This window comes from Setaria viridis, chromosome 9, assembly GCF_005286985.2.
Source record: "Setaria viridis chromosome 9, Setaria_viridis_v4.0, whole genome shotgun sequence".
Classification (NCBI taxonomy): domain Eukaryota; kingdom Viridiplantae; phylum Streptophyta; class Magnoliopsida; order Poales; family Poaceae; genus Setaria; species Setaria viridis.
In genome coordinates this window covers 1,995,584-2,016,316 of record NC_048271.2, presented here as the reverse complement: position 1 = coordinate 2,016,316, position 20,733 = coordinate 1,995,584, and the positions used below count along the sequence as shown (strand labels likewise).

The following is a 20,733-nucleotide window of genomic DNA, read 5'->3' as shown; positions in this document are numbered from 1 at the left end:
ACTGTTGTGGAAAATCCAAAAGAGGTTACTGTTTTGTCAGATCCCGAAGTGGGTACCAACCGCATCCCACGAGATCGGGCGTCCGGTAGCCACTCGACTCGACACACACACTCTTAAGAGTACGAGACCTCAGCTCAGTTTAGAGAGGAGAAAGGACGGCGAGAGAGACAGGTGAGGCACCGGAGGGATCGGAGATGGCGAGCGGGGAAGGGAAGGGGGAGACGGTGCTGGTCACCGGTGCCAGCGGCTTCATCGGCTCGACGCTCGTCCGCCGCCTCCTCGACCGCGGCTACAACGTCCGCGCCGGCGTCCTCAACCCCGGTCAGTAGCGCCGCCGCTCTCCGGCTTTGCTTTCCGAAGCTCGCAATCGTCATGAATGGCGCAACGCGAAGACTGGTGGCTTCGTTGCGATGCGGAGGTTGTGATTTGCCGGTGACTTGCAGGTGACAAAGCGGAGACGGACCACCTCCTCGCGCTCGCCGCCGGCGCCGGCGAGGGCCGCATGAGCATCTTCCGCTGCGACCTCCTCGACGGCGCGGCGCTCATCGACGCCGCGCGGGGCTGCGCGGGCGTCTTCCACCTCGCCTCCCCATGCACCGTCGACGCCGTCAAGGACCCCCAGGTGGGTACTATTCGCCGTTGCCCCGTCGCCGCTCCGGCCCGCCCGTTAACCGGCGCGCTCCGTTTTGTGGCCGCAGAACCAGCTGATGGTGCCGGCGGTGGAGGGGACACTGAACGTGCTGCGCGCCGCCAAGGAGGCCGGGAGCGTGCGGCGGGTGGTGGTGACCTCGTCTATCTCGGCCATCGTGCCCAGCCCCGGGTGGCCCGCCGGCGAGGTCCGCGACGAGCGCTGCTGGACCGACATCGACTACTGCGAGAAGAACGGGGTGAGCCTTCGCCTACTGGGCAACTCCAGCTTGGGTTCATCCTCCTCGATGAACGAACTCTAAATTTTGGGAACAATGGCATTGTAGCGTACATCATGCATGTACGATGTATTTACATTATCTGATTATATAATCAGCTTGGAAAACACAGTAAACATCCTCAGCACTGAAGATGGTCTGCAGAATTTGCAGGATGCAGCTTCCGCACAGCTTGGATTTCGTCAGTAATTCCACTGTTAAATCTCAGGTCCCCTTTGCTTTTGCTAGGTGTGGTACCCTGCTTCCAAGACACTGGCGGAGAAGGCAGCGTGGAAGTTTGCAGAGGAGGAGGGGCTAGATGTGGTTGTGGTTAACCCGGGGACAGTCCTGGGGCCGATGATTCCGCCAACCATCAACGCTAGCATGGCCATGTTTCGCCGCCTCCTCGAAGGTAAGCATGCTTCCTAGCAGTTCAATAATTGTATTGCTTGCTAAGGTTGGACAACATCTGATATTTTTCTCCTTTTTTAAAATTTTTAAAAGTGAATGGAACTATCAACTTATCATGTCTTGGTCGGTCCTTCTGAAAGCATCTTTAAATCAGCATACTGAACGATCCGTCATGATCAGTACCAGGGGTGTCACCTCAGTTCTGAAACCCTTTTTACTACAGTACATCTTTTTTTTTGGGGAAAAAAAAGAGAGATTGACTGCAAGAGAAACCTTTTTTTTTCCTACTTGATATTCTACTCGGACAAACTTCAGGCATCAGCAGTTTCAGTTGATACAATGATCATGCATTGACTTTGTTGAAACGAAACAAAAATGACATGTATGTAGTGTATCCATAATACCGTTTTTACGAGATCAGGGGAACATTATTGAAGCAAAGCAACACCTTTCTGCCTGCAGGTTGCACCGAGGAGTACGCGGATTTCTTCATGGGACCAGTTCATGTGGAAGACGTTGCCTTGGCCCATATCCTTGTCTTCGAGAACCCATCAGCGTCCGGGAGGCACATCTGCGTCGAGTCCATCTCTCACTGGAGCGACTTCGCTGCCAAAGTCGCCGAGCTCTACCCCAACCTCAACGTGCCCAAGTACGCGACCATCCAAATTCCAAGCCACACGTTCTTCTTTTCATTCCATGTTGGCCTGTGGGACAGTGGGAGAGCAATCTCTGGGTGTGTGCATCAGTGTGCTTGAGCCTTGTGCTGCTTGCTGCTTTGTGTCGCAGGTTGCCCGAGGACACCCAGCCTGGGCTGGTGAGAGCGGAGGTGGGGTCGAAGAAGCTCATCGCCCTGGGTCTGCAGATCAGCCCCGTGGAGAAGATCATCAGGGATGCTGTGGAGAGCCTCAAGAGCAGGGGATACATCTCTTGAGATGGCTGGCTACTGTGATGTCTTCCTGGACCTTCGCTAGTTAAGTACAAACCAGTAATAAGGGTGTCACTAGATAATCTGAAAAGCTAAAGACTTGCTTAAGTGTCGCCTATCTGCTTGATTTTAATTTCCATCTGCAGCATCCCTTCGATCTTTTTAGAGGGGCAAAATCGTAATCTCATGAGGAAGAAATAAACCATGCCGTCCAATCGTGACTAGATAGATGGCCATAAAACTCTCGCGTGGGTTTGAAGCTAAAATGCTCGGATGTTTGCGAGACAGACCATTTTGAAACACGTGGTTTCAACTTTCAAGTAGGACCAAATTATTCACGAAAAAGTAGGACCAAATGGGATGCGTGGGGTTGGGCTTTGCTCTGACCGTTCTAATGGTTAATGTGACTGTATTGTGCTTGCGCCATGGATCCATTGCTCGTTAACCAAAAGCAGATACCGGATCAACCAAAGCAAACATTGGAGGTAGTGTATAATTTCTTGGAGAAACAAAATTACAAGGAATACATACTACTGCCATACAACTTTAAGTAAGTATGGGTACCGTCTATTTTTGTTTTCCTTTTCCTTACCTAATTAGTGTTAGTTAGTTCTAATATGAATATTTATGTTCGCAGTTTCCACTGGATTCTCCTAATAATTATGATTGACAAAAGCCACGTTGTTGTGTTCGATTCATTGAGGAAACCACTGGCAGAGTACCAAGACATTCAAGACATGCTAAACTTGTAATAATTCTAAACCTTTATCTCTATGCAAAAGTTTGTTTCCTAAATTTTCACGTAACACTATATCATTCATTATTTTAATCCGTAGCGCATGGAAACGATTTCTTAAGACTCACCGTGGTGAATTCAAAGAAAAACTTATATTCAATACAAAGTTCCCGGTAAGTATGAAGTTTGCACATTTTGTACATTTTGTAACACGAATATTTCATAACTTATTTTTTTCCCGCTAAAGTGCTTGAGACAGGAACGAGGCAATAATCTATGTGGATACTACGTCTGTGAGACAAGATGCTGTTGTTGCATGATATAAATGTACGTAAAATAAAACTATTAATAATTAATTATTTTCTAGCTCCTTACAGTTAATTGTTCGTGTAACGTTCACATATTTTCAAATTACAGATGTTTAATATTCAACAAAAACTCTTGGAGGAGAGGATTTTGGCAATCAAGGTGGTCTCATAGGATTCCTGGTGGACGAGGTGATAAATCCCACGGGAGAATTTTATTACGACGAACGTGCAATAGCCGCACCGAGCAACACCACGAGAGGATGATCCTAAGAATGAAGAGGACAAATTATTGTATATATAGTAATTGTATAAATACTAGTTTGATGTGTATAATATACTAAGAATTGTGTGTATATATATATGTCATGAAATATATATACGACTTGCATACAATATTAATATGGAAAATAATTTGAAAAAAAGTCTTAAGTACTAAAGGGGTGGCCACGCAGGCGCAGCACGCGCCTCTTTTAATTCCGGTTGGTTTTAGCAACCGAGACTAAAGGGGGTCCTTTAATCCCGGGTGACCTCCCCTTTTGTCTCGAAAACTTAGTCCTAGTTGAATTTTTGGGATCTATGACCCTATCCAACCAGGACTAAAGCTGCGTTTTCCAGTAGTGATAGCAAAAGATAGATCAAGAAAAATCAAAACGAATAGTAATTTGGGATGGAGGAAGTAAGAACGGTTTTGAGCATGAGACATACGACTTAGTTATTAGCACTACTGGAAACTCGAATTCCCCTGTAGGTGACAAAACCAACAGGGAAATTCAAAATACCGACAGGTGAAAAAATTTCCACTAGGGATAGAGCGACAGGGAAATGAAAATTTGCCGGTCGGTTTTCCATTTCCCTGTCGGTTTGGTCATTCTTCTGTCGGTATCTGCCACACAGGGAAATGTCTTCCGTCAGGTTTGAAATTTTTTCCCTGTCGACAAAAGCCCGACAGAGAATAACCAACCAGTTTACCGTCAGGAAAACAATTTCCTGTCGGGTTACAACCGACAGAATTTACTGTCTTCACTGTTTTTTACCGACAGAGAAATATGACAATCCTTGATGATGTCATTCCAATGGGAAACTATTTATTTTCAAGAAATGGTAATTTCAATTAAATCTGAATCATTCACATAATAGTCCAATTATGGAACACCACAACTTAATCATACAAATTGCTTAACTACACCAGAGCTCGACCATTACACACAGCATACATATAAGATGATGTCCAAATGTTTGGCTTAAACACCATTGTCACTGTGTCACATGTCTTCCCTAAAGCAAGTGTATCTCCTACCAACTAAGTGTATGCAGACCAAACACTTCAAAACGTTACAAGTTGAGTTCACATCAGTGAAAGTTCAGAAACTACCAAATAGCATGCTGTTTTTGCACAACTGACGAGCCCATCACATAGCTTGGCTTCCACTGTTGCTATTGTGGCCACCATCATTGTCATTGTTATCGGATTCCGAGGCAGCATGAGAAGAACCAGTAGCCTGCAAGTGAATGGGTTAGATTAGCTACTGCCGTTATTTATCCATCTAATTCCTAATGTCTTATGTACAAAGAATAGATCAAGTTGCATATAAGCAAGTCTCCAAACATTGGCGCATAAGTATTTAGAAAGATGGAAATAAGGCAAGACATCCTACAAGGAATGCGACTGTTAATTATTTTCCGAATAGATGTTATGGCAACAGGCATCAAAATAGAATTTGGACGGCTAAATATTTCTCATGTAGCAGCAAAGAGGGAAATAAACTGGACAGCCTTCTCTACAGAGAGAAGTAACCTTCCAACAACCTGCATTTGGTCTAGACAGACAACAGAAAGAAGCGACGCACAGTCAATTTATTTGGTAACATTCCAATTGGTATATTTCCAGCAACCTGTACACACACGTGAATTAATTTGTTTTGATAAATAATTTTCAAATTACTCAAGTCACACGGTTGTATAAACTCAATTAATCTCTATCCAGCAAGTCACACATGTGCAAAATGGAATTATCCAAGATCCATAGACATGGATCCATCCTCGTCAATCCCGAATAATGGCTGCATCTGTAATCACTCATAGATCATATATCTCAACAAGAACAGAGCACTGCAAGAAGCTAATACAATCTCTGATTCTCTAGTGCTCTAATATCTAGTCTCTACTCTCTATAAGAACATATCAGAGTTCCAGAGCACCACATGTAGACAACAGAGGTGGGACCAACGAAGAGGAGCATCACCTGGATCTCATGGCGTGTTCCTGATTTGTTGTCTTGTCGACTGCTGAGGAGGCATTTCGTCAAACACCTTACTTGCAGTTAGAATAAACCTGTTAGGATTGGGTTACCGGTCGAGGTGGTCTCCGCTCTCAGGTCAGGTTGCCACCTTTGCTAGAGGTTCGGCCGCTCGCTACCTTGCCGAGTCTCAGCCGCAGTCCGGCCCTCCAGTGTCGCCTCCACGAGGAACGCATCCGCTAGGAGCGCATGCTGGAGCAGCCTGGCAGCCAGAACTCCATGGCTGCGAAAATGGAGGAGTGCGGCAACACTGGCTTTCAAATGGGAGAACAATAGAGAGTAATCAAGGAGAAGGAACAAGGGAGCTCGCTTTACCTGAGATGAAGGCTTCGGCCAGCAGCCACAGATGTGCCCTGCGGTGACATGCTCCCCGTGCGCCTCCTCTTGCACGCGTAGCCGCCGCGCCACCACATCGCTCGCTCGCCGCGACCGCCGTCGGCCTTCGTCACGAACCGCAACGGATCCGTGAGCTCTCCACAATGTGAGCGTGGGGTAGCGCGGTGGCTCGGGGCGCTGGAGCGGGTGGCCCCGGGGCGACGATATCGAGCGGGCGGCCTCGGGAGGCTTTCTCTAGCATGCGACGGCTTGGGGAGGGCTCGAGCGAGGCGGCGGCGTAGGAAGGGGGAGGATAAGGTTAGGGTTAGAAGAGGCCGGCCGTTTTTAACTCGCGCGGTCGCATCGTGAAACGTTCGATTTAGATCGTACGTCTAGAATCGCTGCATCCTAAAGAGGCCAGTAGCTAGTTTGGGCCGTTTTATCCCTTTACTTTTTCAGTGCAATTTATGAACAAACTTATTGGACCTAGGTTAAATCAAAATTTTATGTGACAAAGATAAATTTTGCTATTGCCTACCTTAAATCTTGATGGAGAGAGTACCATGTGCTTAGTGCTCACAAATGAACACCAAATGAAACAAACCACTATCACAATTTGATTTTTATGATCAAAATTTCCAGGGAATATGTTTGTTACAATTTAAATATCATTTTTTTAACACATGTAGTCCAAATGAACATATGTATGAATCTTGCTAGAGAGTAGAGAGTTGACTACAAACTTGTGCTCTTAAATGAACACCAAATGAAGCACATCATTACCTCAATTCAATTTTCTCAATAAAACTTTTTAAGTGATGTTAATAGGATGTAGTTTCCTCCCAGCCAAAATTTATCATTTTCTGAGAAATTTAAAATAATATTAAATTTAATAAACTATAAAGCTACAAAGAAAACTGGAGTGTAAAGTAGACAAAGATTCGATTTTTTTTCTTCAAAATTTCCACGTGGTATAAATTACATTATCCTATATATTTTTGTAATTTAATAATAATTTTACATCACATGTAATTCACACACTTAGTAATTCAATAAATAGAGGGAAATATATTTAAATTCTTAAAAAGTATATTATTGCATAAAAAATATGTGTTAGTTACGGATCACCTTATACTTTACAAGAGAGGAGAGAGTTTACTATAATCTCACATATATGTTTGTTGGTAACTTTGTTATATATTATTCCTACGCACATGATAATGTAATTTCCTGTGTGTTATGTCAATTTCCCTGTGTGTTTTAGCTAACACAAGGAAATGACTCATTTAGTCATTTCCCTGTGTGTCATATGAATTTCCTTGTGTGTTTTATCTAACCCACAGGGAAATGAGGAATTTCTCTGTGCGTCAAGTCAATTTCCCTGTGTGTTTTACCTAACCCACAAGAAAATGAGGAATTTCCCTATAGGTTTTGGTATTTGCCTATGTGCTCTTTTGGAATGGACAAGGAAACGTGAATTTCGTTTGTGTGTGCACAAAAAAACCCTCAGGGAAATTCGGCACACACAAGGAAATTAATTCGGGTTTCCAGTAGTGTAATAACCCTGTATTTTTACATCAACACGACATACATAGATTTGAATAATTAAGTTTACACCTTTATTACAGACGACGCTGCAATACTAGCAGCTAGGCACTGTGGAGATGTAGCTAGAGTAGAGAACATGAAAGGTGGCATGAGCCGATGAACGACGACTGATACATTACATAGACATGCATTATGCGCCCCCATACGCTGCGACGATGGACCCCTGACGCTATGTCAGTGATGAACGATCACTGACCTGTGTTATTAGCAACCACATTACGTCGTGCGATAACGTTAATAACGTCAGAGGAACCACTTCATCCCTTATGCCGACAAGAGGCCAGCATATTTCTTGGCCCACAAGATGTGCCCGTACGGCAGGACGTGGCACACCGGCGGGCCGCCGGGCTTGGTGCCGAGGAACCTGAAGGCGACGTGATCCTTGTCCCACTCCGACGTGTCGGTGTGGCAGACGGAGAACAAGGTGACCTTGTCACCACCGGCGCCCTCCATCTCCACCTTGTACGCCCGGGCCGGGCCGGTGCTGTGGCACATGTACACGGTGTACGGGTACTCCTTCTGGTGGCACCCCACGAAGCTGGAGCCCTGGACGGGTCGCACGGCACGGATGGTGTACGGCTGCAGCGGCGACCCGGCGCGGGGCACCCTGGAGATCATCTCGGTGATGCTCCTGGTGCCGAGCACCCCCTGGGCACCCTCGACCAGGGCCTCCAGTGAGGTGGCGCAGAACTTGGCCTCCCACTCGAGGCCCGGGTCCTCGCACATGCCCAGGGTCTCCTCCATCTTGGCCGCCTGGGCGGAGCCCTCGGTGACGTTGAACTGGGCGAGGACGCCCGGGAGGGCGGAGGAGGAGAAGGGGATGGCGTCGGCGACGTGGCGGGGGAGGAAGCCGAGCGGGGCGGTCACCGCCGCGGGGAACCGGAAGGGCAGGCTCTGGCGGACGCGCAGGGCCTCCTCGCGGAAGAAGACGGCCATCTTGGTGTCGACGAGCTCCTCGGTGGCGCGTGCAGCGACGGAGGAAACTGGAGGGGTGTAGTAGGTGTAGTAGAAAGCATGGCTCTGCTGTCCAACCTGAAACAACGTGACGTACAGAGAAATTGAGTTTGCCCGTGCTTGTTCGTACACAGAAAGTCAGAAAAGATGCGTGCAGCAGGTGTGTGTTAGTGGATGCTTACCGCGAACAGGACGAGGAGAGCAGTGAGCATCGGTACGCGCGCCATTGGAGCTAATGGCCAGAAGAAGGAAAAATCCCGTTCCTGTGTTGGAATGAGGAGGCGTCCAGGAAGAGGGTCGTATTTATAGGAGCCGTCGATGAAAGTTAAACTGGAGTCATCATCTCTTTCTTTCTGTGTATGATGTTGAGATATCTTTGAAGTCTGATTGGCCGTTGTCATCATGTATGGTGGCCTTGATGGGCAATGTTTGATTGGTGCAATATTTTTCTAGCATATTTTGTACAGATTTGTCAAGTCGGTGGGCTGTCGTTCTCGACTTCTCGTTAGTATAGTTGTCCATGTGTTGCACGAGATTGTGAAATGTCGAGACCGCTTGATAGTCTTATATCAAACTTATCATCAGCTAATAGTATTACGTACAATTATTGCATACTACGTGGTAGCAAGAAAGTTAGTAAAAAGAGTGCCAATGCCCCCAGCCATAAGCACTACTCCAGAGGTTCATCACCGCCGGCTCCAAACCAGTCTTCACCGGGGTTTGGATCCATCGTCTGACTTTCGGCACTGATGGGGTACCATCACCGCTGGTTTTGAAACCGGCGGGGAAGGCCTATTAAAAAAACAAAAAAAATGGCACTGCCGGCCGCCGCACGCCCGGCCTTGCACTGCCTCGCCGGATCCGGCTGGCCACACCTCGCTGGATCTAGCCGCTGCCGTCCTGCCGGTCGCCGACTGCCTGGGTCCTACCGGATCCGGCTCAGAGAGAGAGAGGCGTACCGGGGAGAGGAAGCCGAGGTCGCACTGCCAGGGCTGCCCACCTGCGCCGCCGCAACCAGCTCCTCCTTTGCCAGATCCGTGCCAGCTCCTTCTTCACTAGAACCTACGCCGCCGTCATCGAATCTGTGTGCTGCTGCTGCTCTCACCCCGCCGCCGCTCCTCACTGCCGCGAGTGAGGAGTGAGCGAAGGGGGGAGAGGAGGGGCAGCTGAGGGCGAGGAGAGGGAGAGCACGCGGGCAGACAGTGGTCGGCAGAGAGAGGGAGGGGGCGACGTTGGAGAGGAAGGGGTCGGAGGAGCTAAGGGGGAGGAGAGGGCGGCGAGAGAGGAGGGAGGAGAGGGCGGCGGGAGGGAGGAGAGGCCGAGAGAGTGAGGGAATCCCCTCTAGTACCGGTTGTGCAACCGGTACTGACAATTCAGTACTAGAGGGGGGCCCTTTAGTACCGGTTGAAATAACCAGTACTAAAGGGTCGGTACTAAAGGGTCTAATTAGTGCCGGTTGGTCTCCCCAACCGGTACTAATTTATTTTTTCCTTTCTTTTCTTCTTTTTCTTTATTCTACATTCGTACATATACTAGTTCTAATACACTAATATATATAAAGTTCTATTTATCTTTAATATTACATTTGAGATACTATTATTATATATATATATATTGTGCATACATATATATGAATAATATTACATATATAGACATATTGTGCATACCCAATGGGATCACGTAGACAGTAGTCCTGACACTACAAATCGATGCGGACATTTCGACGTGCACAATACGTCTTCTGCAGGCTGGTCGATCCCATGCATTACTTCTTTGGCCTAGTTTGGTTTCTCCTGCTTATTTTTAGCACCCGTCACATCGAATGTTTAGATACTAATTAGAAGTATTAAACGTAGACTATTTGGCCTGTTTGTTTCATTGGAATTGGCTGGAATTGGAATTAATTTCCAAAGTCATCCTGTTTGGCTGCTCCCGGAATTGGAAAGAGGGATTCCTCAGGATTCCAATGCTATCTATCGCACATTCCGACCCTAAAAAGAGGAAATCGTTTCCTCGGCCCGACCCCGACTCTTTCCCCCCGTGCCGCCGCCCCGACTCCTTCCCCTTGCGCCGCCGCCCCCTCCTCCACTTCTCCGCCGCCCCCTCCTCCACTTCCTCCGCCGGCCCCCTCTTCCGCTGCCCCCTCCTCCGCCGACCCTCTCCACTTCCGGAGAAGGCGACGTCGAGGATCTCCAGAGCCGGCACAGAGTGCGCCACCCGTGCCGCTCCTCCGCGCGAGCAGCTTCTCGCCGGCGACCACACGCCACGCGGTGAGCCGGTGCTCCTTCCCCCTCTCCCTCCCTCTCTTCCTCGTCGACATACACAACAATTTCTCTCCTAACCCTAACCCTTGACTCGATTTGTTCTTTTTTAGAGGCTGTAGACAGATCTGAGGGAAGGGAAGCACAGGGACGGGAGGAGGAGGAGCTCGGCAGCTATCCATTTTACTCACTGGAAGATCGACGTGCACCACCAATACTCCTGCCTTGGTGAGTCCTGCCTCTCTTCCTTCCCATGTGTTCTTTAGTGAAAAATTTAGTGATATGCCTTGTTTGTAGAGTACCAGAGTTATTATTGTTAAATCTAGGGATGAATCATAAGATATGGACAGTTGCCTTATGAGCTAGCTATACAGCAAAATTATTTGATCACTGTTTTATCACCATTTACATGTGCCTGTTAATATTACTAAGTTTTGTGCTGTTTGCCTGTTTCCCTTGCATTATTATGGTTATGTGTGGATTAGCACTTGATATTGCGTGCCTCTTCAGCCTCTTTTTTTAGCTTAAGATTGTGTGCTTGTAATGTCTTTGCAGGTGCTATGCGTGCCTTCCCCTCAGGACTACAAACTGCCGCAAGAAGAAGTGTGGCTACAGCAGCGAGGTAATTAAGCCTTGTTTTCCCCTGCCATCCAATCCAAGTGTTCTGTATGTAGGCCAGCATTAGTAATGTTCTTGGCTTTACTCATCTTAGCTTTACACCGTTCATATTCTTGGTTTTGTAGCATGGCCCATGCTAATTACTTAAGTCATCATATGTGCTTGTTTAAGAGTTGATACAAAATGGCATCACTGTGCTCCAATTATATTGATAGTGTTGAATCAGTTTAGATGTTATTGGAATTTATACCCAGGTTCAATTATTCATGTAATGCTTGCACTAGTGTCTTAATTTGTCTATATTTACTATGCTGAACCATGTCCTGTTTTAGAACAGTTTGTAAAACATCTATGCACAGTATATGATTGTTTGTTCATTCTGGAGAAGCGAGAGAAGTGACATTCTGGAGTGCCATCTGAAAGCGTCATGCATCAGTTGAACCAACTTATCTTAGCATTTCTATCAGAGCTGTTAGTTTTGTCCTAGTTTAAGTTCCCATCTACTTATCTGTTACTTAAGGCCAATTATTTCACTGTCTTAGATTCTTTTCTCTTTTGTTAGCTACTAGTTAAGGCGTTGCTGGGCGGCTTCAAGAATGGTGCAAGGAACTGATATGCTGAGGCATTGATACATTGTAAGTTCAAAGATTAGCGAGTGGATCCTTAGTTGAAAAATCATAGTTTTTGGTCCTTTTGAAATGTCACCTCCAAAATCTGATGGTTGTCAGATATGATAGTCTGGTACATTTTGATTCTCATGTTTGATATTTCCTCGTTGCATCATATTGCTCCTGCATGCCTTCTGTGGAGCAGGACATGCATGTCCATTTTCTTCCACCAGGACTTCTTTTTCTGGCACCTTGACTTAGCCCCATGCATGTCAACTTGACTTGTTGTCCATGTTCTACCATTGCAACTGGTCCTAGAACTCTGACTGCTGACCTCTCTAGGAGGAGGAGGACTAAAAAAAACATATGTTAACTGAGAATCTGAAATCCTTGTGCTGTCATTTTCAACTTTACACCTTCAACCTATTACTGTGACCATATATATCTAGATGGCTAGACACTCCAGTAAGATTTAAGTCGTAATGTAGCCATGCTCTTCACCTTCCATCGTGGATGCTTAGTTTCGTAGTGGCTGCAGGATTATTATGTAAGCTACTAGAAAGTTAGCCATTTTAGTGCAAACCTGGAGCATCTCCTAGAGTGAAAGTTAGCCATTTTAGTGCATGATTAAACTGTAACACATGAAGTTACTGATTATTTTTTGTCTTCTGATTATCCAAAATAGTGTAGCATTTTGATGATAAATTAAAATATTCCTTTTTGCATATGTGCTTTAGATGCCTGACAACAACATAGACTTGGTTAATACAAGCATGGAGCAAATGAGAGAGATGCGTAGGAAAAAGAGAAAAAGAGTGGCTGCTTTATTTGTTTCTGCTGTCATGAGCATGAATTTATTTTTGAAATATAAGCAAATAAATTGAAATACTTGATCTAATTTTTCTAAGTATATACACATGAATTGGTTTTTGAAGTATAAGCATATGAATTGATTTTTTAAGTATATACACATGAATTAATTTTCTAAGTAGAACTAATTTATTGTTGAGAATTTTGTATACGTACGGTTAATTCGTTGCCGGTCATACGGTTCGGACGTATAAAGCCGTGGATGAACTCACATCCGTAGTATCTGCATAAATTAGTACCCGGCTCCTGTCTCGAACACTATATATATGGAAAAAAAAGTTATGAAATATTTGTTGTGTTAAATAAAGTGTCACGAGATGTGAAAATTCAACACATACCGGGAATTCAGTCTTCCATTCAAGTTCCTCCTTGAATTCACCCACGTGAGTTCGACGGAATCGAGCCCATGCTTTGTTCATAGCGTCTATGATGTCATTGTATTCTTGTTTTTTTCCTCAAAGAGTCAAAGACATATACGGCGCTTATATCAGGCACAACAACAATGAGTATCCAATGGAATCTGTACAGCCAAATTAAAGCTAGTTAGTCTTATGTTTAACTTCTAGTTCGAAAATGAAAGAGATGGGAAACACGCTCACTTGAACTTGTACGGTAGTAGTATGTACTTCTTGTAATGTTGCTTGTCGAGGAACTTATATATATTCTTCAAGGTCCAATTTCATTTATGTCTTAGACTTGCCTCGTTTATAACATCGGGGTCTATGAAGCCTACGTCATAGTATCCGTTCCTCCGACAAGTTTGAATCTCCATCCTGCATGATACAAAATCGAATATGAGTTAAGACATCGCAAATTGACTAGAGCAGGGATTTTGAAGTTAGAGGAATATATTAAAGACTTATAGAACCTAGCAACTGATGAGTGTGTTGTCAAGTGCGTCTTGATTGAACAGGAAATACAGTTCCTCCAACAGCACATTTATGATGTCATGCCCACGAAAATAATGTTCATCACCAATCCGAACTTCAATCACGGAAAAACCCTCTGTTGTAGCCTCCATGTACCATTGGTGCAACTTACATCTGTGTTGGGAGACGTTGCACCAACTGCGGCCACATAAGCAGTTTCCCATACTCATATTTCCATTTAGCAGCCCCAGGGTGTGTTGGGATGTGATCCTCCCCTCGAAGTTGACCTGCGGTCAGATTTGTATCTTTAGCGAATTGCAGTAGGTTCTTGTCAAACTTAGAAAGCACCTTGAGTGAGGCAACCGATTGGTTGGATTGGGCTCCAAGTTGGTGTGATGTAATATAAACCTGGGGTTGACTTTGATGATGATTGTATACACATATAAGGTTTTACAATTTAGACTTCATAAAGAAAGGTGGGGGGTCACTTTAGGGTTGCTCAAGGTAAATTTGGGAAGTTATCCTGAATGTTTTTTTACCTTAGTGCATTTACCATTTTGCCCTTACTATTACTTAATTTATTTTCATTCATTTCTTTTGAGTTTAACTTGCATAATTTGTTTCTACATGCAAACAGTGAGATATGGCACTGAAAAATTAACAGAACTTACCCATGTCAAAGCTAAGCTACTGTAAAAAGTTGGGGCTCGGTAGACTTCTACAAAAATAAGTAAAATTAACTTAAGATCCTATGGTTGATTTCACTTAACTATTTTTATCTCCAGTTTCACAGAGAGTTTGACTCTGAAATTTTAACAGTGAGTTATACTAGTGCAACAGAGGTTCCTGAAATTTGTCCATGATTTACAGTGAAGGACATCTATTTTTCCATATTTTTCCTTTATTTAAACTTGTACAAAAAGTTAAGCATGTTTCATCCAGTTTCATACAGTGACCCTTATATTTCCTAGTGAGTGTTTTGCATCCATGATCTAACCAAAGTGGTTTCATATTTTTCTCTGTCTTATTCCGTTTATTATGCAAAAAGTAAGATTCCACCTAAGGCTTCAAAGTTTATTCTCAAACAGGGTGTGAAACATCTAACTAGGGTCACAACTATTTTATTTAGCACAATATTAACATAACAGAGCTATCAGGAGTGGATTTGTCATTTTACCGTTTCTAGGTGATTTACTAAGCATCTAAAAGCCTAAACAATAAATAAATCCTAGACAAATATTCACAATGGTGACATGTGCAAAGGTATTTTTTTTGTGAAACTACACAACTCAAAAATTCTAAAAAAAGTGGTTTGGTATTTTTTATAAATTTTGTACAATTAGTTATGCAATTTCAAAGTTCAGGCCATTTAATCCAATTTAAAATAGAAAAGTCACTGGCCTATTTACGTAGGGAACCCTAGACCCTTTAAACATTCGTGAACTGGTCCCTAACTCTTGCAGTAAGCCCCCTAAACATTTTTAGAACGTTGCAATGTGGCCCTCGCGGTGGCCAGCGGTCCTCCAGCAAAATCGCCAGCGGTCTATGGTGTGCTAGGGGAAATAAACGGCTTGGGCGCGTAGGGTAGCTCACCTTGAGCAGGTTTGGTGAAGAAAGGGGCGGCGGAGAGGGCTCGACGGCGGCGAACAGCAAAGGGGGCGAGACGGCGGCGGGGCGTCTCTGTCCGACGCTGACGAAGGCTCCGGCGGGCTAGGGATGGCTCGGGGAGCTCTAGTGGGGCACGCGTGGCTCATTGGTGGGCTTGGGAGGTGGTGGCACTGCGCGGGAGGGAGCTATCCACGGCGAGGTCTCACGGCTGTGGGTGAAGCGGAGAGCAGAGTAGAGGGGCAAGTGAGCGGGGAGCTCTCCCGGTGGCACAGTGACTCCTTTTATAGGGTCAGGGAGGAGTGGGGCTGCGAGGTGGAGCCAACGAGCTCGAGCGACATGGCTTGGCGGCGCTGGGGGAGGAGACTAGGATGGACGGGCGTTGGCCGGAGGCCATGGTTGGCGAAGGGAGTGGAGCTCCGGGGGAGGATCTCCCGGTGGTTGGGCAGGGGCGATAGGAGGCGTGAAGGAGCGGCTTTGCCGGGCGGAAGGATTGGCGAAGCTGGGTGTCGTCGGGTCGCGTCAAACACCAGGGTTGGGCGGAGGGCGTCGGCCGGTAAGCGGCGGCGCCATGCGTGTAGCTGAGGGCAAAGCACGGGCACAGGTAGGGCAGCGGCGCTGCGGCATCAGAGGGGAGGATCAGCTCGCGAGGGCATTGGGCAGCTTGGCGAGCTGAGTTGTCACATCACGTCGGTGATAGGCGAGGCAAAGCTCACCGGTGGCGCGACGCCACGTGGCGGCGACGTGCAGGCACACACGTTCTGGGTGAGGGGGTGTGTGCGGTGTTGTGCAGAAAGGATGCGCCGCAGGGGGCGGAGGTGTGCTCGGGCGGTGGTTGGGTAGCGCTGGAGCTTGTCCGGTCGTATCATGGCCACGGGTTGGCCGGGGGTGGCTTGCTAGTGAGGCGGCACCACGCGGAGGACCGCGATGCGCCGGGCGCGATGCGGATATAGGCGCACATGGGCGTGCAAGGGGGCAAAGTTTGCGCCGAAATTTATATTCAAACTCATGAAAAACCCAAACTAGAACTTGTAGTTTAAACCATCCCCTACAAATCCTAGAAAGACTATATGTGCAAAATCATGTTCAATTTTTGAAGTTATTTGAGTTCAAACTTTGTCTTAGTTTTTGAATTGGTTCTGTTGAGATTTTGGCCAAGGGCAAAAGGGTGAAGTTGTAGTACACCTCTAGTACTCAAACATTTAAAAGCTTCAACTTTAGCTATGTTATTCAGGACTTGTGATTTTGAATAGGGCTTTGAATTGCTACTGAATTTAAATCTAGTTTTTGAACATCTTCCTCTTTAAACTAGAAAAAGTTTAAATAATAAAATTTGTTTGTTTTGTCAAGTTTTACAACTCTTATATGGGCAAAAATTGAAGTTGTTATATAAAATTTTAAATTTATGATTTGCCTCCAAAATTAAGCTTTTAAGGGCATTTTGGTCCTTTTTAGCACTAGATTAACTTCTAAACTTTCTACTTAAGCTTTGACAAGACTAATTAAAACTAGGGTTGTTACAGTCACGCTACATGTGTCCATAGCCCTTGCAAAGATGGCACTGAACATCTGTTGTTCTACCCGTGGATGCAATAGAAGAGACACTAGTGACTGGTTTCTAGATAGACTTGGTTGTTGAATTTGTGGGAGAACCACATGGTTTGTCGCTGGAGGGAGGCATTGGTGCTGGTCAACTCGGTGGGGAGTGGTTGGAGGTGCACCTCGGGTCAGCGAAGTAGTCGTGCGTGGCTATCATGATGTAGATTTTGTGCTAGCACATCGTCCCTGCACTTCTCTTTCAACTTTACAAGCAAGATGAAACAAACGAGTTATGTTATTATAATATTTATAAGCAAGGATGTCATAAATTTCTTTGCAATCATGAGCGTCTTGGTCATCTTGTTCAGTATTATTAACATATTCATCTCAATTGTCCTCGACATGCTCATCCTTCTTGTTATCTCCATCATGCCCATTACTAGTTTTGGCATGCATCTCATCAAAACACTTCAAAAGAGCAGCAAGACTCTTGTCGATGTGAGCAACCGATGCCTCCACCCCTTTAAGCTTGGTGTTGGTGTCGATCTTTGTGGCCTCCAATTGCCCAATCTTGTCATTCGCCACCTGCAAGTCATTATGAAGTCCTTCTGTGTGCCCCTTCACTAGCTTTTCAAAATGTTGTATGATGCCCTTGGTGCGGGGAGAACATGCATATTCTCATCGTCCTCTGATCCTGTCATGGTTAGACGAATAAAGGCAATAAGAAAAAAGGTGAAGAAATAACCCTACAGCTATTAGGATGTAGCTACTGCAAGACGCTCACTCTCAACCCATTGCACAAGATTTTACCAATTCTTACCTTGCTCAATAGGAGGGGACGACAACCAACAAGTCTGTAACCGTGGAACAAAGTGTATCAGTGCTGCAGCAACAAGACCTATCAAGCTGTAGTCGAATATGTGGAGCTGTAGGTGGGCTGAAGCAAGGAAGAACTAGCACCACGTTAGTTACAAAAGCAAGCTGAATAATCGTTCAATGGTGGTACTGTGCTGGTCCTAACCTAGACCATGCTAGAGGCGCGAGCCTGGACACAAAGGACGTCACAATGCACCACCTGAACCAAGAGAGACACAAAGGACAGACCCCTTTCTTCTTCTCTCTTTTTTCTCTTCTTCTTCTTTTTTTTTATTTTCTTTTTTTAGGGGATCCTCAAAACTGATTATATAAACAGAGAGACTTCACAAAAGTCAAACACCACACACACTTTTTCTGAAAGTACAGGGGTACTCTCTCTCTCTCTCTCTCTCTCTTGTAAGCCGAGCCTATGGATATGCATAGCATGGAGAAGTCAAGTATAGGTATGAACTACTGTTGCCTTTCTAGAACACTTCAATATATCTAGTACAAGCGCAATAGCAACAAGAATTGGTAACATGGCACAACAATCAATTCAAACTCAAAACCGATTCCAACTCAAACTTCAACACCATGTGAGATTCAGTCTCGATCAACTCCGATTCCTAGTCGGACTTGAACACAAAGATGTACTCAGATTCAGCCAACAAAGGGTTTATATGGTAGCACATGGCTGTGACTAGAACATGACAAGAACTCAAAACTCTAAAGGACTAAAACTAAGACCAGAAACTCGACACAACCGATGCAAACGAAAACTCAACAAGCCCTAACTAAGCAGTACTAGCAAAGGCTCAAAGGGTTTATAGGACTATAGGTAAATTAATCTACTATTTTTTTTTGGCTTTTTTGGACTATAGGAAAATTAAAAGAGTGAAGGATTGGAAGTGTCTCACCGATAAACCTTGCTCTGATTACCAACTGATGTGAACCCGTTGGGTTGAATCCAGATCTTTCGATGAGAGGGGTGGGGATAACTCGATTGGTGCATGGAGACAATGTTCACGGCTCCACTACAGCCATCCAAGGATGCTGCACCTTAGCAACCGATACACCACCTCCAATGGCTGCCGCAATCTTGTGGAGCGCGACACACCGGCCACTAGGGCACTTGTCCTGCAACTAATCGAAGAACTAGCAAGAACAAGTAGAACAAGTACTGAATTACTAGATATGAGTCCAGATCCATATGAAAATAGGCTTCATAAGGATTCAATGAAGTACTTGAACGCCCCAATCCGACTCCGTATGCAACCGTGGTGACTGTCACAAGTTGGTGTTGTTCTGCAGTCCGAATCCAGCTTGCGCGAATCCTTTTCCCTTTCGGTCTTCTCCCTTGTTCCTAAGCAAAATAAGAGTGCATGGACCACCATGGTCTAAATATGATGGACACAAACTCAAGAGTGTACTCACCTGATGGCTGAGTTGACGAGCACGAGCGAGAGTATTGGGACCAGAAATTGGTACTTGTGTCAGCGTGGATGTATCGTTGGTGTTGATATCCTCATCATAGAGGTTCACCTAAAATAAAAGGGATACAACACCTTAGTGAAACTAGTCTATTTCTTTTTCCTCTATTCATATATCCTTTTCAGCCAACCCATCTTTCCTTCATCAGCTTTGAATGAACGAAACACCGCCCGATATTCTTGTTTAATTAAGAGTTGGGTGGCCATAAAATGCTCATCACTGCCTTCATTAGCTCCTACTTTCATAGCTTGGTCAATAAGCTCTATGATATCATCCTCAACCTTCTGGTCATTTTTGCTCTTGCTATTAGACAGCACGTCAACAAGTAGTGACACTTGCTTAACCATTGGATTCCTACCCTTCTTCTTTGGGTTATGAGATGAGTCAACAACACCAACTTTACGCTTTCCTTCCTTCTTTCCATCTTGTGCAATGGGTTCGTCATCTTCACCCTCATGACTATCATCACCAACATCAATGGGAGTTGCAATATTTGAAACTCCCGAAACAACCGAAGATAGACCCATTACATTGATGTTTTGAAACATAACCTCAAGCTCTTCTAGGTTCTCCATAGGTGCATCACGAAACTTGCCATAATTCTTGTTTTCCTAAAAATATTAAGTCATATGTCTTATTTATCACAACTTGGAATTGAATGAGAAAAGAAATACACAACTTTCAGTTTTACATACCGCAGTCTTTTCCTCCCACCATTCATCACTGGCTGTAATTACTCCCTTTTGAACATCAAAACCAAGACCAGTGGCATCCCTCTTCAAATCCAACCACAAGTTGTACTGTGGCTTCAAAGCATCCCATTTATCCTTTAATTTTCCATGTGGGTAGTGTGGTTTAGTCACAGCAAAAAATTTATCCTCAAGGTTCTTGTACCCAATGGAACTCAAGGTAGTCCCTAGCCTATTTCTAGCTAGAGTTTCTTCCTTACATATCTGACAAAATATTTTGGTTGCATATGCATCCCATACTGCTTTTGGTGTCTTCACCTTCCCTTTCTCCATCTATACTATCACAAATTACTCCAACAATAATCAAAACATACAAGTACTCTGACTCATACATCTATCTATTCTTACCCAAATTCTGACCATGAACATAAATCAAATCCAATCTTCAAAACCATATGCATAAATCCCAAGTGAAAGCATGGAAGGAGGAAGAGGAGATGTGCTTACCGTGGTGGGGGAAGCAACCCTAAGAGATCCATGAGGGTGAGGAGGAGCTATTTGTCGAAGAGGAAAGGGCGGCGCTGCAAATCCAGGCAGAGAAGGAATGGGAGGCATCGAAGATCCACAGGGCGGGGAACAGGAAGGAAGGAGCGGCGCTGGCATTCTTGCAGGGAAGGGTGGCGCCAGAGATGGGAAGGGGCGACTCGGTCGGAGATGCGGTGGGTCGGGGGCTGAGTGAATGAGTTGCCCTCTGCGCTCGGGGAGGGGCAGCGCGAGATGGGAGGGAGTGGGGAAGCAGAGATGTTCCGAATATATACCAGTGGCAAAAGTGGGTAATTTCACTCAAGTTTTTTGGGAGGTTCATAACCC

The 20,733-nt window shown here is 45.3% G+C and overlaps 2 protein-coding genes and 1 long non-coding RNA gene across 3 annotated transcripts; 1 reads left to right on the top strand and 2 right to left on the bottom strand.

Moving 5' to 3' along the window:
• The first annotated feature begins 55 nt into the window (after nucleotides 1-55).
• Nucleotides 56-2,465, top strand: LOC117838548 (phenylacetaldehyde reductase). The gene is made up of 6 exons (XM_034718617.2): nucleotides 56-321; nucleotides 444-622; nucleotides 699-887; nucleotides 1,155-1,317; nucleotides 1,779-1,965; nucleotides 2,103-2,465. Exons 1-6 carry the CDS (start codon nucleotides 195-197, stop codon nucleotides 2,245-2,247), a joined length of 990 nt encoding a protein of 329 aa, XP_034574508.1. The 5' UTR covers nucleotides 56-194; the 3' UTR covers nucleotides 2,248-2,465.
• A 1,962-nt stretch (nucleotides 2,466-4,427) lies between these two features.
• LOC117836159 (uncharacterized) lies at nucleotides 4,428-6,211 on the bottom strand. Its single transcript, XR_004636026.2, has 3 exons — nucleotides 5,897-6,211; nucleotides 5,528-5,804; nucleotides 4,428-4,784 (listed from the first exon to the last, which is right to left on the bottom strand). It is a non-coding gene; the product is annotated as an uncharacterized lncRNA (long non-coding RNA).
• A 1,215-nt stretch (nucleotides 6,212-7,426) lies between these two features.
• LOC117836289 (protein RAFTIN 1A) lies at nucleotides 7,427-8,798 on the bottom strand. Its single transcript, XM_034715684.2, has 2 exons — nucleotides 8,641-8,798; nucleotides 7,427-8,536 (listed from the first exon to the last, which is right to left on the bottom strand). Exons 1-2 carry the CDS (start codon nucleotides 8,683-8,685, stop codon nucleotides 7,769-7,771), a joined length of 813 nt encoding a protein of 270 aa, XP_034571575.1. The 5' UTR covers nucleotides 8,686-8,798; the 3' UTR covers nucleotides 7,427-7,768.
• Between the last annotated feature and the right edge of the window lie 11,935 nt (nucleotides 8,799-20,733).

Excerpts from the sequence above, each read along its gene's own strand:
- LOC117836289 (XM_034715684.2), bottom strand. The coding sequence starts at position 8,685 with ATGGCGCGCGTACCGATGCTCACTGCTCTCCTCGTCCTGTTCGCG. Across the intron at positions 8,537-8,640 it reads CTCTCCTCGTCCTGTTCGCG|GTTGGACAGCAGAGCCATGC; the intron begins GTAAGCATCCAC and ends ACGTTGTTTCAG.
- LOC117838548 (XM_034718617.2), top strand. The coding sequence starts at position 195 with ATGGCGAGCGGGGAAGGGAAGGGGGAGACGGTGCTGGTCACCGGTGCC. Across the intron at positions 322-443 it reads CGCCGGCGTCCTCAACCCCG|GTGACAAAGCGGAGACGGAC; the intron begins GTCAGTAGCGCC and ends GGTGACTTGCAG. Across the intron at positions 623-698 it reads ACGCCGTCAAGGACCCCCAG|AACCAGCTGATGGTGCCGGC; the intron begins GTGGGTACTATT and ends TTGTGGCCGCAG.